General features: G+C 30.3%; 1 protein-coding gene across 1 annotated transcript; it reads left to right on the top strand.

Annotated features, from left to right (window-relative positions):
- The first annotated feature begins 72 nt into the window (after positions 1-72).
- Positions 73-14,916, top strand: LOC109601316 (sterol regulatory element-binding protein cleavage-activating protein). Its single transcript, XM_020017544.2, has 10 exons — positions 73-211; positions 4,267-4,486; positions 8,085-8,315; positions 8,368-8,548; positions 8,726-8,871; positions 8,923-10,274; positions 12,210-13,039; positions 13,093-13,311; positions 13,389-13,662; positions 13,720-14,916. The coding sequence occupies exons 2-10, from the start codon at positions 4,359-4,361 to the stop codon at positions 14,103-14,105; spliced, it is 3,747 nt and encodes a 1,248-aa protein (XP_019873103.2). The 5' UTR covers positions 73-211; positions 4,267-4,358; the 3' UTR covers positions 14,106-14,916.
- The last annotated feature ends 1,661 nt before the right edge of the window (positions 14,917-16,577 follow it).

The raw sequence follows: 16,577 nt of genomic DNA on the forward strand, positions 1-16,577 counted from the left end.
TGTTAAGTTATTTAAAAATTGCACATTTAATAGCACCACCTGTCGTAAACACGTGGAACCGCGTCAAACGCAGTTTTGAGTCGAACCGTGCAACAAAATTTCGTGCTCGTGCGCCTCAAAATCGTGAAATGTGCTCATATAAACAAACAAAACAGTGATTGAGTGAACGTTATTGATTTACGAGAAGCGAACCCGTTTAATAAAACTAAATGTGAGATATTATTAATTCCCATCAAATGACAAATCGATTAGGTTAGGTTATGGGTTAGAAAAGTCACATTAATTTTTTTCATAAATTACAACAATCAAAATAACTGGCATGCTTTGAATTTACACCGTTCGAGTTGTCGGCTAATTGAGTGTCATGTGGAACGCAATTGTTAACGAATCATTCAATTTGTTTATTGTGTTTAATTTTGTTACAAAAGGTTGAGAACCTAAACAATTATTGCAGCATCTCTTTGGATTAACCTTGATCCTATAGCCGGAGTTTATTGGATAAAAACGGCTTATTGTGTTTCTATTTTAGGTTCATTGAAATTACTCGTGTCAAATTTTACACAAGTTATTTCTAAGAAAACAAAAATAATAAATTTATTCAACAATTCAACAGTATATAATAATAAGACAGTTTTATTAACTGAACAAGTAAATTTAATTTAACTAGTTCAAACACGAAAGCAAGTAATTTTTAAACGATAACAACAATTTAATGCAAATCGTTATCTCTAAATCTAAATACAAGGAAAGTAACTTGATCGTGTTTAACGTATACATTCAATTAGCCGAATCATTACGTCATACTTGTAACGCATTTGTACGTGTAAACATTAAAATATACCGCGTCCATTCGAAACACGTCGCCAATTTTTCAAATCGAATTTTCATTCAGGGGTTAAGGAGGGTCAACAGATATAATTAGAGGAAAACAAACCGAATCATCATGTGCGATATCTCTAAACTGAGTTATTTTAGTTGACTCGCATCATACTGTTTGGATTTGTATTAAATGATGCATTGTTTCATGTGGGAACTACAACATTATAAAAAAATATTTTAATTTTTAGTTGATAACAAAGTAACAGGTTTCTTGTTAGTTCCTGTTAGTTCTTGTTAATAATTTAACTTATACAATTTGTGTAGATACTGTATTGTTTCATACATGAATTGCAACTAAAAGTCGCCCAAATGTACAAAAATATGGATATTGTTTATTTACTTTTAATTTGTACAATTTAAATTGTCAATTTTGTTATCTGTATAAATATTATAAAAAAATATTTATTTAAATTTATAGTTGATAACAAAGTAACATGTTTCTCGTTAGTTCTTATTAATATGTTAATTAATTAGTCAGATTTCTGTGTTTCGTTATCTGGTATTTCCTTTGATAAAAAGCAATTTTCCTTAAAAATATTAAATCCAGAAAAATCAATTAGACAACTACTGATAATTTAACTCATTATACAATTTGTATAAATACTACATTGTTTCAAACATGAATCGCAACTAAAAGTCGCCCAAATTTACAAAAAATTACTTATTTTTTATTTGTTGATTGTGATGAAATAATTTATTAATAAAATAAATAAGATACAACTTGTTATAATATTTTGTTATCTGTATATATCCGCTGAGAAGACATTTTATCAAAAAGATTAAAATCTAATCAATAAGACTACGAAAGTCTATTAAATTTGTTAAGAATGTCAATCTTGTACGTGTTGATGATTCAGTTATTGCTAATTTAATTGATAAGATAAAAAAAATAAAGTTTGTTTTATTATGTACCATTTTAAAGCAGAACGTTATGCAATTTGTTGTAATTTGACATTCCCAAGGATAAAAATTATTAAAAAATAAATAGAATTTTAAAATTTTATAAAAAAACATAAGAATTCAAATAAAAAATTATTAAATTTACATTATTTCGAAATAAAAAAGTGAATACATCAAATATTTATGACTGAAGTTGTTTTTTAAAGGATATAATTTAAATTAATTAATATTAAATTATTTGTACATTCTAATTAATTTGGAAATTTACAGATTTAATACAGATTTTACCATTTTAAAGCAGAAATTCATGAAATTCTCAATAAAAATTATTAGAAAATAAGTAAATATCCTTTGACAAATAATGAAATTCTATAAAAAATATAAAAATTCAAATAAAAAATCATTAAATTAAAATTATTTCGAACAATTTATAAAATTTATTATGGACATATGAACCTATTTACAGAATACATCAAATGATTATAAATAAGTTTTTAATAGAAAATTAATTTTGAACAGAGAGACATTTTATGTTATATATTAAATTATTTATGAAAGTTAATTATTTTGAAAATTTATAGATTAATTTAGAGATTTTACCATTATAAAGAAGAAATTAATAAAATTTGATGTAATTTGACACTCTCAAGGATAAAAATTATTAGAAAAGAAATAAAATTAATAAATATCTTTTAAAAATATTGAAATTCTATAAAAATGTAATAATTAAAATAAAAAATCACTAAATTTAAATTATTTCGAAAAGTTTCTAAAATTTATAATGGACATAAAATGCAGAATACATCAAATAATTATGAATGAAATTATCTAGACAATAAAATTTAATAAATAAAAGAAACGGATTATTTTAATAGAAAATTAATTTTAAACGATGCTAAACTATACAGAATAAAGGCAAAATGATTTTATCTCATTTTATTAAATTATTTATACATCCTAATTATTTAGAAAATTTATAGATTGATTTAGAGATTTTACCATTTTAAAACAGAAATTCATGAAATTTTACGTAATTTGACATTTTCAAAATCATTAAATTTAAATTACTTTAAAAAATTTGAAAATATATTATGGACATAAAATACAGATTCTTCAAAATTTGTCTAATAATTTTTTTTCTAATAGAAAATTAATTTTGAATGGTGCTAAATATGCAGAATAAAGGCAAATAATAACAAAACATTAAATTAATTGTACATTCAAATTATTATGGTAATTTATAAATTATTTTTTTTTTGGCATTTTAAAGGATAATTTCATAAAATTAAATGTAATTTGACATTCACAGGATAAAAATTATTATAAAATAAAAAAATATTCTAGAAAAATATTGAAATTCATGAAATTTTATGTAACTTGACATTCTTAAAAAATTGTTAGAAAATAAAAAAATATCCTTGACAATTATTGGAATTCTATGAAAAATATAAACATTTATTAAGGAAATAGAATAGTATATATAAAAAATTATTAAGTAAAATTTTATATATTTAAATAAATTTTATTTATTACTAAAATATGTTATTTAATCAAGTGTATCACGTATTTATTTTAAATTATAAATGTAGTTATTGTATAATAGTATAGTATATTAAAAATATTTTGAAAATTTTAAATTATTTCGAGAATTATTATTATTATTAATCATTAAGAGAATAAAATAAACAAATCTAATAATAATAAATATAATTGAGAACAAAGTTATATTTGATTTATATTACAAATGTAGAAATTTTAATGAGTATTCTTTTATTTTTTTATATTTTTATTTCATCCTCGAGTTTAGGTTTAATTTCTTTAAGTATCGAAATTTAAATAATTGGTATAATAAAAAATAAAAAAAAGTTACCATTTTAAAGCAGGAATTCATGAAATTTGATGTAATTTGACCTTCTCAAGAATAAAAATTATTACAAAATAAATAAATATTCTTTGGCAAATATTGAAATTGTATAAAAAATATAAAAAATCATTAAAGTTAGATTATTTCGAAATATCTTTTAAAGGATAAAATTTGAAAGATAAACTTAAATGCACAAAAATTATTTATTTTATTTTATTTTTAATAATAAAGAGTTTTAAGTTGAAATAATTAATTAATAAAATAAATAAGATTCAGTTTCAATATTTCGTTATCTGGTATTTCTTGTGACAAGCACATTTCATCAAAAAGATTAGAACCAAATCAATAAGATAACTTTCCATCATTTAAATTATGTGTAAAATATGCTGATTTTGTATGTGTTGGTGATGGAGTTATTGTTAATTCCAAATTTAATTAACAAGATAAAAAAATAAATAAACAAAATTTTTAATTTGTTGTTTATTGTGATAAGAGGAATTTTTAATTAGAATAACCAATAAAATAAGTTTAAATCTCTGTGACAAGAAAAGTATTAGTTTTTGTACAAATTAAAGCCATGAAAAGTGAACGTATATCATTCAGTTTGCCTTTCTTTGTTCCAGGTGTTGAATAACCATCAAATAAAATAGAACAAACAGATGGATAGGATGAGGAGGTTGTGCGAAAGATTGAGGGACGTCGGCACGTAGACCTGATGTCCGGTTACGAGGAGCCTCGGAATCGGGGGGTCATCGCTTCCTTTTACTACGGTCTCGGATTGTTCTGCAGCTCCTATCCGATATCGGTGATCGTTTCCGTTGCCGTGATCGTCATCGTCACATGGTAATGACATTAATTATTAATTTTATTTATTTATTTACGTCATATTTAGGCTGCAATAAATGTTTTATTCAAAAATTCATTGATGAACACCAAAAAAGTAATACAATCAATTTCTTATAATTTAGTTAAGGCATTACATAACTGAAATATTCCACTGTTATTTTAACCCTGATTTTTTACAACCAACTGACTAAAACAAACAGCACAAAATTGCTATTTGTACAATTTTACAGTGGGTATTAATTGTAGCTTTACTCAGAAAATCAATTTTATTTACACCAAGCAAACAATTAATTGGAAATATACGTAACTCTGCGTATTCTGCATTCCCATAATCCTAGTCAAATAGATAAATTAATAATTTTATGTTATTTATGCCAGATGTGCAATCTGATAACATTTATACGAATCACCCCAAAATAAAATTGTAATCGCAATGTGAAACATTCGTGTAACTCGATCGTTTTATGTTAAGTCATTCTTCGAATAGTCTTATACAATTTACATAAATCGATTGGCGATAATAATTTATTTATTAACAACGATTATTTGCAATTGTAATACGGGTAATTGGTTCGAGTTTGAAGGTTGACGGAGAAAGCGAAACATGTTTGAAAACAAATGATTCTTCTTATGTAATTTACAATGTCATTGTCAAAGTGGTTTTTTAAACTAAACGTGTATGTACAAGTGCTTCAAAAATGATAAGGATCGTTTTGTTTAGTCTGCTGTTAATTCAATAATTCGAGTCATTTTAATTTTTTATGTCTGGGCTGATTAATTAACGGCGATAAAGGAAATTACAACGTAATTTATAATAATTTAATTATATTTATTGTTTTATGTTTTATTCATTTATAACTTATTTTCATTCATTATTCCAGTTTTTATTATTATTAAAAATTAATATTAATTTTTAGTAATAATTAATTATTATAATATTAATTTTTTAATTAATTATTTTGGAAACTTGTATATTAATCTAGAAGAGTTCCTTGATAAATTTTGAATTTTTATAAAAAATAAAATTTCTAATAAAAAATCATTAAATTTAAATTATTTTGAATGTTTTGTAAACTTTAATTAATATAGATAGTTTATTATTTTAATACAGAAATTCATGAAATTTGATGTTCTCGAGAATATAGATTATTAGAAAATAAATAAATATCCTTTGACAAATATTGAAATACTATAAAATATGTAAAAATTCAAATAAAAAATCAATAAATTGAGTTGAAATTCTTTAAAAAACATAAATATTTAAATAAAAAATTATTAAATTATTTCGAAAAATTTGTAAAATACATAAATTTGTAGAATACATAAAATACAGAGGTTTTACTCTTTTAAAGTAGGAATTCATGAAATTTAAGGTAATTTGACATTTTCAAGGATAAAAATTATAAAATAAAAAATATCCTTGAAAAATATTGAATTCTATAAAAATTTAGATAAAAAATCATTAAATTTAAATTAGTCAAGAAAAAAATTAATGGAAAATAAAAAAAATATACTTGACAAATATTGAAATTCTTTAAAAAATATAAAAATTGAAATAAAAATTCATTAAATTTATAATCTTTCGAAAATTTTGTAAAATTTATTAAAGACATAAAATACAGAATATAATGATTAAGAATGAACCTTCTTAAAATAAATGAATATCCTGGAAAAATATTGAAATTCTACAAAAAATGTAAAACTTGAAATAAAAAATTATTAAACTTAAATAATTTCTAAGATTTTCTAAAATTTATTAAGGGAATAAAATATTGAATACATCAAAAAAATTTGAATGAAGTTTTCTTTAAAGGATACAATTTAAAAGATTAACTTAGGAACGAACGAATAATAAAAAATGAATTTTAAACGGTGCTAAAATATGCAGAATTATGGGGTAATGATTTTATCATATCATTTACATTTTACATTATTTATATTATCATTTTAAAAAATATAAAATTATTTTTACATTCAAATTATATAGAAATTACTCTTACAACAGAAATTCATGAAATTTGATGTAATTTGTCATGTCTCAAGAATAAAAATGATTAGAAAATAAATAAATATTCTTTGACAAATATTGAAATTCTATAAAAATATAAAATTTCAAATAAAAAATCATTGAATTTAGATTTTTGTAAAATTTATTAAGTGTATATAATTCAGAATACATCATTTTATTTTATCACATGATTCACATTCAAATTATTTTGGAAATTTATAGATATAAAGATTTTACCATTTTAAAGCATGAGAAATTAGAAAATAAATAAATATCCTTTGATAAATATTGAAATTCTATAAAAAATATAAAAATTCAAATAAAAAATCATTTAATGTAAATTATTAAAAAAATAGAAATTCATAAAATTGTATGTAATTTAAAATTCTCAAAGATAAAAATACCACCCAAATGTGCAAAAAATTACTTAATTTATTTTTAATAATAAAAAGAGATTTTGTTAATCTTTAAGTTGATGAAATTTTTAATTAATAAAATAAATAGATCAGTATAAAGATTTAACCATTTTAAAGTAGAAATTCCTGAAATTTGATGTAATTTGATATTCTCAAGGATAAAAATTATTAGAAAATAAATGAATATCCTTGAAAAATATTGAAATTATTTCTAAGATATAAATAATAAATTTTACTATTTTATTCATGGAATAAAAATTGTTAGAAAATAAAAAATTATCCTTGTCAAATATTGAAATTCCATGAAAAATATGAAAATTAATAAATTTAAATTATTTCGAAAAATTTGTAAAATTTATTAAAGAAATAAAATAGTACATACAAAAAAATATTAAGTAAAATTTTGTATATTTAAATAAATTTTGTTATAAGTATATTTACTATATTTAAAATATTGATTTGTATCAAATTATTTCGAAAATTTTATTAAGAAAATAAAATAGACAACATATAATTGAAAACAAAGTTATAATCTGATTATTAATTAAAAATGTGGAAATTTTAATGGGTTCTCTTTTATTTGATATATTACCACTTCATCCTTGAGTTTAGTTTTTATTTCTTTAACTCTATGAGACTTTGTATTTTTTATTATTAAAACGAAATTTAAACAATTTGTGGTATAATAAAAAATGAATAAAAAGTTACTTATTATGTCGTAAATTGATAAATTTGGTAATTCCAAACACAATTACATTATAATTTGTACGTACATACTTCATTCTAGAAATTACTTTCTAATCTAATAAATATGTATAATTGTTAGTAATTTAGAATTTAATTAAATATGTGAGTTGATAAAAAATATAACAACAGATAATGTGTTTGTTATATTGTAAATTATTAAATTAAGCAAGCTGAACATTTCAAGGATTTGACATCAAAATTTAAGTTTATTTTCTGAGTAACGTTTTTTTAAATAATTATGGAAGTTAAATCGACTGTTACCAATTGACGTACGTATTATTTACAAGGCCACCAAAATTAATTAACATTATTTTATTCCACCAGGAGTGGACACAACAATTTACCCATCATTTACTTTACATTAATTATTTAGTTCCCTTTAATGTAAAATCGATTAACTGGATAATTTTTGTTTTTGATCCAGTTTGCCACTATTGAATTTACCCATCCACACGTCGCCGCAGCTGGTGTGGACGTCGCAGGACAACGCGACCGGAGTGGAGAACGGCCCCTTTTGTTACGTGCAACAGGTGGTGATCCGGGCCGCCGTTCTACCATGGGAACCGGACCTGACGCTCGGCGACGCCTTCCGGGCACCCCTCTACGAGGCATTCAAGCTGCTGGACGCCGTGCGAAACTACGAAGACCCCAAAAGGTAAAAACCTCCTTAAAAAATTCTAATTGATTGAGGTGCAATTTTTGTTTAGTTCAAAGACCTTGGGCCACCTGTGTCTGCACATCGAATCCACCAAGAACCGTTTGCACGACTACAGCAACATTCTACCCCAGTACAGCTGTTTGGTCTTGTCGCCGGCCAATTTGTGGCATCAGGATGTGCAGAAGTTCGCCATGGATAGCTCGTTGCTTACTACAATCTTCAATCATCACGTAATTCAATTTTTGTTACATAACTCGTACAAATAAACTTTGGAGTACAATTTTAAATATTATTTGAAGATAAATATGTGTTTGTTTACTGATTTTATTGTTTATTTTTGGATGTTTTTATTGCCATAGACAAAATATTGTTATTTAAAACATGAGCTGATTACCTTATCATTTCAGAGCTTTCAAAAGGGCAAAACTTCTATATCGGAAATGTTGTTTGGAATGCACATGATCGATACAGGAATAAAACGATATCCGTTCAGAAATAGGCAACGTGTAATTCAATACGCTGTCACGTTGTTCTTTAAAGAATATGATCCTGAGTAAGTCACACCCACTAATTACAAACTTAATTTTAAAATGTATTGTTGTAGATTCATCAATGGCCTAAGAGAAAAACTGATAAAGCTATATCCGCTGCATCAAAATGAGACTGTAGCCCTGGAAAAGCCCAACATCTTAAATGACACTTTGTTCATCCACTACCCGAGGGAAACTTGCCTTTTCGAACTGATCCCCTTTTTATTAGCCCTCGGGTTGTTGTTCGTGTACTACTACTTTTCCATCCGCAAAATCGAAATGATCAAATCCAAGTTGGGCATGGCGTTCACCGCCACAGTAACCGTGACCTGTTGCATCCTAATGACCGGGGGTATTTGCTTCTTCTTCGGCCTAACTCCCGCCTTGCACGGGGGCAAGGCTTTGTTCGCCTACCTGGCCATTCTGGTGGGTCTGGAGAACAATTTGGTGTTGACCAAAAGCGTGGTCAGCACCCCCAATCACCTGGACGTTAAAATACGCAAAGCTCAGGGTTTGAGTAAAGAAGGTTGGGCCATTACCAAAAACATTTTGCTGGAAATCACCGTATTCACCTTCGGCTTGTTCACGTTCGTGCCCCCCATACAAGAGTTTTGCATTTTCGCCATCGTGGGGTTGGTTACTGATTTTTTCCTGCAGTTGTTTTTCTTCTCGACGGTTTTGGGTATTGACGTGAGTAGGTCGGAGAATTCGGTGGACAAGGCCAGTCAAAGTTTCCGCAACAACATGTACCACAATCAGGTGTTTCAGGACAAGATGTTGTTCAAAGCTAAGGGCATGAATCGCTCCAAGTCCCACCCTAAGCTGTCCACCTTTCCGGCCAACATCGTAGCCGGACAAGCCCAAAACGCACAGGAGAAAAAAATCCCCAAGCGGTGGAAAGTTGTTAACGTCTGGGCCAGGACTCGGTTCTTTCAAAAGTCCATCACCATCCTAATGGTGATTTGGATCTCAGTTATCGCCTACAGTAGTGACGTCCTCAATCAGTTAGTTAACACCTTGGTGAATCTCCAGAACGAAGACAACAATTCCAGCGTCCTCCCTACTTACTCAAGCATCCAAATGTACCCGCTAAAAAACACGAACAATTCCTACAACCCCGTCAACTACGTAACATACAACCCACTCGACATCGACTACAAGCAGAACCAGACGCAGGACCTCAACAAGTTGAAGCACGCCGAGTACGCTCCCTGGCTGAAGCTGTCGCATCGACATTGGTCGTCGATACTGAGGAAGTACAACATGAGTTTGGGCGGGGAAGCCGTAGCAGTCTTGCCAAACATCAAGTTGTCGCATGTCATCACCCCTGAGCAGGCTAAGCTAATGAGGAACCACGAGGAGAAGTATGGGGACACATTTCAGTGGCAGGCTTTGGCAGCCGCACTAGATCCCATCGATTTCAACGGTGAGTTTCAATTCTAGACCACGGTTTGTCTTAAAACAGGAAAAGGTCATTAGTACCCTTTTATGATGGCTGGAATAGTATTTTTTAAGAAAAATTATTTAATTATTAGGACCTTGAATAAGTTGTCGCTGTTTACAAAATGAAGACTTCATTTAAAATATAAGGAACAAATATACAGGAGATTAACGCACCATACCAATAATAATTGATTATTATCAATATTTTCTGAAAACGGGAAAAATAAACGTATACACTCTTTGTATATTTAAAAAAAAATTTTAAAAATTTTGTTTTTCTAAAAAAATTAAGAATTAACAAAAATTGATGTTTATAAAATATAAAAATTTGAACTTAATATGGGGTATTTCCACCTCTACTACGAATGACATTTTCCATCTTCTGTACATACTTAATATCTGAGTTCGAATTTCATTTTGGTCCAAATTCTTCCAAATTTCGAGTAGAAGGGCACTCCACAGTCTCCAAGTTACTTGGATGGTCCCTTAAACATCTCTCAAGAATGTCCCAGATATGGGTTAAAGTCTGGACTGCTAGCTGGCCAGGCCATAGCATTAATTCCAACGTCAGCAAGATAATTTCGAACAACATGGGCTGTATGTGGTCGTGCATTATCCTGCATTAGTAGAAAATTTGGACTCCTAAAAGGGCCATATGGCAGGACATGTTCTTCTAGAATGTCTAAAATGTAACGCTCAGCACCACCAAATCGGCACGTGCTGTTAAAGAAATGCCTCCCCACATCATATTTGTGTAACCACCAAATAAGTTGGTATGTACGAAGTTACATTGAGCATATCTTTCATTTGGCCATCGAAACATGCATCTATCGCATGTGCTCAGGCAAAATCTGTAAACAGAACTGGTTCTCAATCCGGTTCTACTCAATTGACTTACTCTCTGACTGGACTCTAAGATGAACTAGGGTTAAGGTAGGGTCTCGAGCAGGAACAGGTTGAAAATTGTCTTCCCTAAGTCGTTATCGAATAGTTTCAGTACTTCTACGTTTTCTTGTTCTGTAAACTTCTTATAGTCACAAACCGTTGTCTTAAAGTTAAAAGTCTCAAAGAATGATCTTGAGGAGAAGTTGTAGCACGATTTCTACCCTGTCCTATGGTCACCAGTATCCATAAACCATTGGAACATCCGGAGAATTGATGTATGAGATACACCAAACCTTTCGGCTATTCTGCGGTAACTCCAACTTTCTTCCACTAAAATAAGAGCTGCTCATCCAGGTCATGAGTCGTCAAACGGATTAGATGAAAATCAGAAGGGGTTTATGTTAAGTGAATACAGTGGGTGGGGTAGAACTTCCCATTGAAGCGTTTTCAACTTGGTTTTCACTGGTTTTGCAACATGAGACCGAACATTATCATGTAACAAAATGACTCTGTTAAAACTGCCGTTTCCTTTTAGGGCTTGAATCAAATGCATCAACTAAAATCGACAGCGTCATTCGGTTTGAGCAGTACATTCGAAATTCCATGCATTGAGTACTGCTACAACCATTTTTGAAGAAACAGCGAGAACTTATTCAAGGTCCTAATATATTAATTTCTGAGATTTAGTACTTTAGTTAAATTTTTCTATTTGTTTTTTCTTCTAATATATATTTAATAGGACAAGTTTTAGTCATTGTCTTGGTTATTTTCCAAAACTTTAAAATGAAAAATTTTTTGTTGGATAAAAATAAGTTTTAAAATTACTTCGTTTGGTACTAAACATTTCGGTGTTGTTTATGATTACGTGTTAATTGATTGATAATACAATTTAACGTTTTACATCATCATTAGTAATTACCACAAGTATTCCGAACTGTTATCAAACACATTCTGCAATTTTTCACCACCGCATATAAACATAAACAACGTCAGTGCAAAATTCTGACGTCAAAATTGTCGAATTTGTTTTCAGATGTGGAAAACACAGGAAACAGAATCCCTCAGCCGGATCAACCGTTCTATCCGACCTCACCGATGGAAATAGCCCTCACCCTGATCCTGTGCGTTATCAGCATCCTGTTCCTGACCTATTTGTTCGTGGTGTTGTACAGGTGTATATGTTCGAGGAATTATGCTGAGTGGCGAGCGTCTTGGTCGTCCTGGTACAACGAGAGGAAGGAGGAGAGTTCCGACGAACAGGTGTTGTTGGAGGCCGTGCCGGTGGTGTTGGAAGGCCACAAGCAGGACATCGAGTGCATCGCCACCGACGGCGTCAGTTTGGTCAGTGCGTGTCTGAACGGCCAGTTGAAGGTTTGGGACAACAACACGGGCGAGTTAATTTCGCATATCGACAGGAAGCAGTACTTCTGCGGCGACAAGTACGACGACCAGTCGTTGGAGGATGACCTTTCGGACTACGAGTCGGGTTCGCCTCCGTCACGGGACGACACGTTGCCGAGGATCAAGCGCAGGATTAACACCGACTTTTCCTTGGCCAAGCACAGCCCCAATTCCAGTCTGGATTCTAAGTCGGACTTCATGCGTTCCTACAGACATTTTTATGTGGAGGACAAGGTGCGCAACCGCAAGAGTTTCGGTGAGGTTTCCAGGAATTGGAACAGCGAAAACAGTGAAGGTAGCTTGAAGAACGATAAGCTGACGCGAGAGTTGAGCGACAGCGGTTGTAACATTGGGGGGAAGTTGTCGCCGGTTTGGTGCATCGATTACGTGGACAATTTAGTTGTGATAGGGTGCGCAGACGGAAGGTTGGAGTTCTGGGAGGGAACCACCGGGAAACTCAAGGTACTTTCAATAACTCCTACTATATTTATCACTCATCATTTTGTTTGTTACAGTGTGTGTTTGAGGATGGAACCGAATCAGGAATCAGTCATTTGAAGATCGTCGGCTCAAAAATAGTGGCGGCGAGATTGTGCGGAAACCTGGATTTGTTCCAGCTACAAACTTACAATCAGGGTCGACCGATCGACTGGAATTTCACGTGTGCGTACAGGAGGACGCACGTGCGAACCGGATCTATGGGTTCCATAACTGACAGGGAACTCAAAAAAGAGGTAACTGAGCAGCAGTATCAATTCTTATGTGTCTTCCATCTTAAATTGGTGTTTAACACTCATGTAAATTGTTTCAGACTGATTTGGACGAAGATTTTCGTTGCCTGAAACTCATCACAATAAAAAGCCACCAGCAACCCATCACCTGTTTGGATTGCGAGGGTGGTAGGATTTTGAGTGGCAGCCAGGACCATATGCTCAAAGTCCATAAACTAGAAGACGGAAGTCCGCTTTACAGCCTTCACGGCCATTACGGCCCTATAACATGTCTTTTTATAGACAGGGTGAATCCCACAATGTCCGGCAGTGGATCCCAAGACGGGATGTTGTGCGTTTGGGACCTACAAACAGGTAAACAACAACAAAACAAACCCAATAATGCATATAAATTGTTTATTATACTTCCAGGCACTTGCATGTACAACATACAAGCCCACAACGGCGCAATAACATCGATGACCTACTCGTCCAGCTACGTAATTTCCTTGGGCACGGACGACAGACTGTGCGTCTGGGAACGTTTCCAGGGACACTTACTGAACACCATCAACGTGCCGCACGCGTTCTCGAACCACGTGCTCATGTTGGCGCCCCACCTGGTGGTCACCGGACGCAACGGTGGGCTGGTGATTTGGGACGTGCGCAGTGGCGAGTGTGTGCGCACCATCGCATTGGGACGGTCGCCGTTCGTGTTCATCAATCAGTTGATCATGCTACGGGACGCGGTGGTTTGTGATTACGGGACGCAGCTGAGGATCGTGCGGTTCCCTCTGATCACACACAAGTTCGAATAGGTGATGAGGAAATGAGCTCTGTCGTTTTCAATGCCATTTGCAATTAATTAAATACCGAGAGTCAGATTAATGCACCGAATCATGCTAACAAGTTCAAAATATAATGTATATAAGTTTAATAAGTTGCATTGTAAAAATATTTTGAATTATTTGTACCTTGTATGAGATAAGAGTATTTTAGATTTAAATGCACTTTATTATTTTTCTGTTTTATCAGACAAAAACTAATTGCACATAAAATCGTTTTTGTATGCTATTTACTGTTTTTATTTTTTAAACACTCAAAGAGAGGCTTGCGTTGTTGATGATTTTTATTATTTTGTTCAATAACATGTATAATTAGTGTACACGGTTAATAATTTATTTAAAATGTTGTTTTTTGTACCTTTATTTAGGCGAAATTGTACAGAATATATTTTTTAATATTTATTTTCAATAGAACAAGATAAATAGGGCTATTTCCAATGATAATTATTTCATTATTTTGTTCGATTACATTTATAATTAGTGTACACAGTTATTAATTTATTTAAAACATTGTTTTTGTACCTTTATTTTAAGCAAAATTGTATAGATTGTATTTTTAAAATATTTATTGTCAATAGAATGAGATACATAGGACTATTTCCTAATTTGAATAGTGCCTTTCTAAGAAAGATTATACATTACGAATTTTTCTAAAATCGTTATTTTAAAAAACTGACTATTTATTGTATTATTTAATACCAAAACAATGTTTATTTTATGTTCAGATGACTTTGTTAATGTTTATAAAATATTTTTATAAGAGCAAATAAAACATTTTATTGTTGTTTTTTTTCTTCCTTATTTATAATAATTATATTATTATAAATAAATCATAAAATATTAAACATTAAAAAGTTTTGTACATTGTAATCCTGAAATTTTGTAAAAGGATAGCAGAAACAGTTGCAAAAATTTGTCTCACATTTCTATTATATTGTTATCATATAAACTCAATTTGTTGCTAATAAAAACTGCTAGTTTAAAATTATATTTTCCTGGTCAATCGTATATGTTTTAAATGTGACGTCATCTACAGCACATTCGTTAAACTATTATGAAATACAGTATAGGTTTCTATTATTCTTTATATCTGAGTTCAATAGATTAATTATAGAGGGCATTTAGCACGTACTTGGTGATATATGAATAATTCACATTTAACCATCAGTTCAAAAATGTAATAAAGAAAAATCTTACACATCATACATACTGGCCTCAATTTGTCAAAATATTAAATGATCGTTTAAATAAATTAAATTATTGTGCGACATGATAGTGACACCTGACGCATGTGTAAAGAACTATTATAATATGCAATACAGATATCGTTTGTAACTCGAGCTGGTATGCTAATAGTTTTGTCTCTTACCCATAGAGGGCGAAAGTAATTGTTTCTGCTATCCAGATACAAAAATTCAAGACAAAGCTTAAATAATTATTTAGTATTGAAAGTATACATAGCCTTAACATAATTGTTAAGTACTGTTATTAAATACTGTGTAATGTGTATACAAAATAAAGAAATATAAAATTAATTTAGTGTTTTATTTAATACATAAACTTAAGTTGTTAAATAAGGTAAGTAGCTCAAATATTAAAAAAACAGATTAAAAAATTTTGAGAAATTGTAAATATTAATACAAAAAAGGCGGGAAAGATGTGTTGCTTCTAATACAAAAAAGGCGGGAACATTCAAATTTTTGAAAAAAGGCGGGAAAGCTCCTGATACATTTTTGGCGGGAAAATACCTCCTCGAGTTTCTGTGATCCGGATACAAAACCGAAAAATCGTAAAACTTTGCGTGAGAAAACTGAAATTTTTAACTTTGTAACAGGATAACAGAAATGCGAGGAGGTGTGTTGCTCCTAATACAAAAATGGCGGGAAAATTCAAATTTTTGAAAAAAGGCGGGAAAACTCCTGATACATTTTTGGCGGGAAAATACCTCCTCGCGTTTCTGTGATCCGGATACAAAACCGCAAAATCGTAAAAATTTGTGTGAGAAAACTGAAATTTTTAACTTTGTAACAGGATAACAGAAATGCGAGGAGGTGTGTTGCTCCTAATACAAAAATGGCGGGAAAATTCAAATTTTTGAAAAAAGGCGGGAAAACTCCTGATACATTTTTGGCGGGAAAATACCTCCTCGCGTTTCTGTGATCCGGATACAAAATCGCAAAATCGTAAAAATTTGTGTGAGAAAACTGAAATTTTTAACTTTGTAACAGGATAACAGAAATGCGAGGAGGTGTGTTGCTCCTAATACAAAAATGGCGGGAAAATTCAAATTTTTGAAAAAAGGCGGGAAAACTCCTGATACATTTTTGGCGGGAAAATACCTCCTCGCGTTTCTGTGATCCGGATACAAAATCGCAAAATCGTAAAAATTTGTGTGAGAAAACTGAAATTTTTAACTTTGTAACAGAATAACAGAAATGCGAGGAG

Source organism: Aethina tumida, chromosome 4 (genome assembly GCF_024364675.1).
Source record: "Aethina tumida isolate Nest 87 chromosome 4, icAetTumi1.1, whole genome shotgun sequence".
NCBI lineage: Eukaryota > Metazoa > Arthropoda > Insecta > Coleoptera > Nitidulidae > Aethina > Aethina tumida.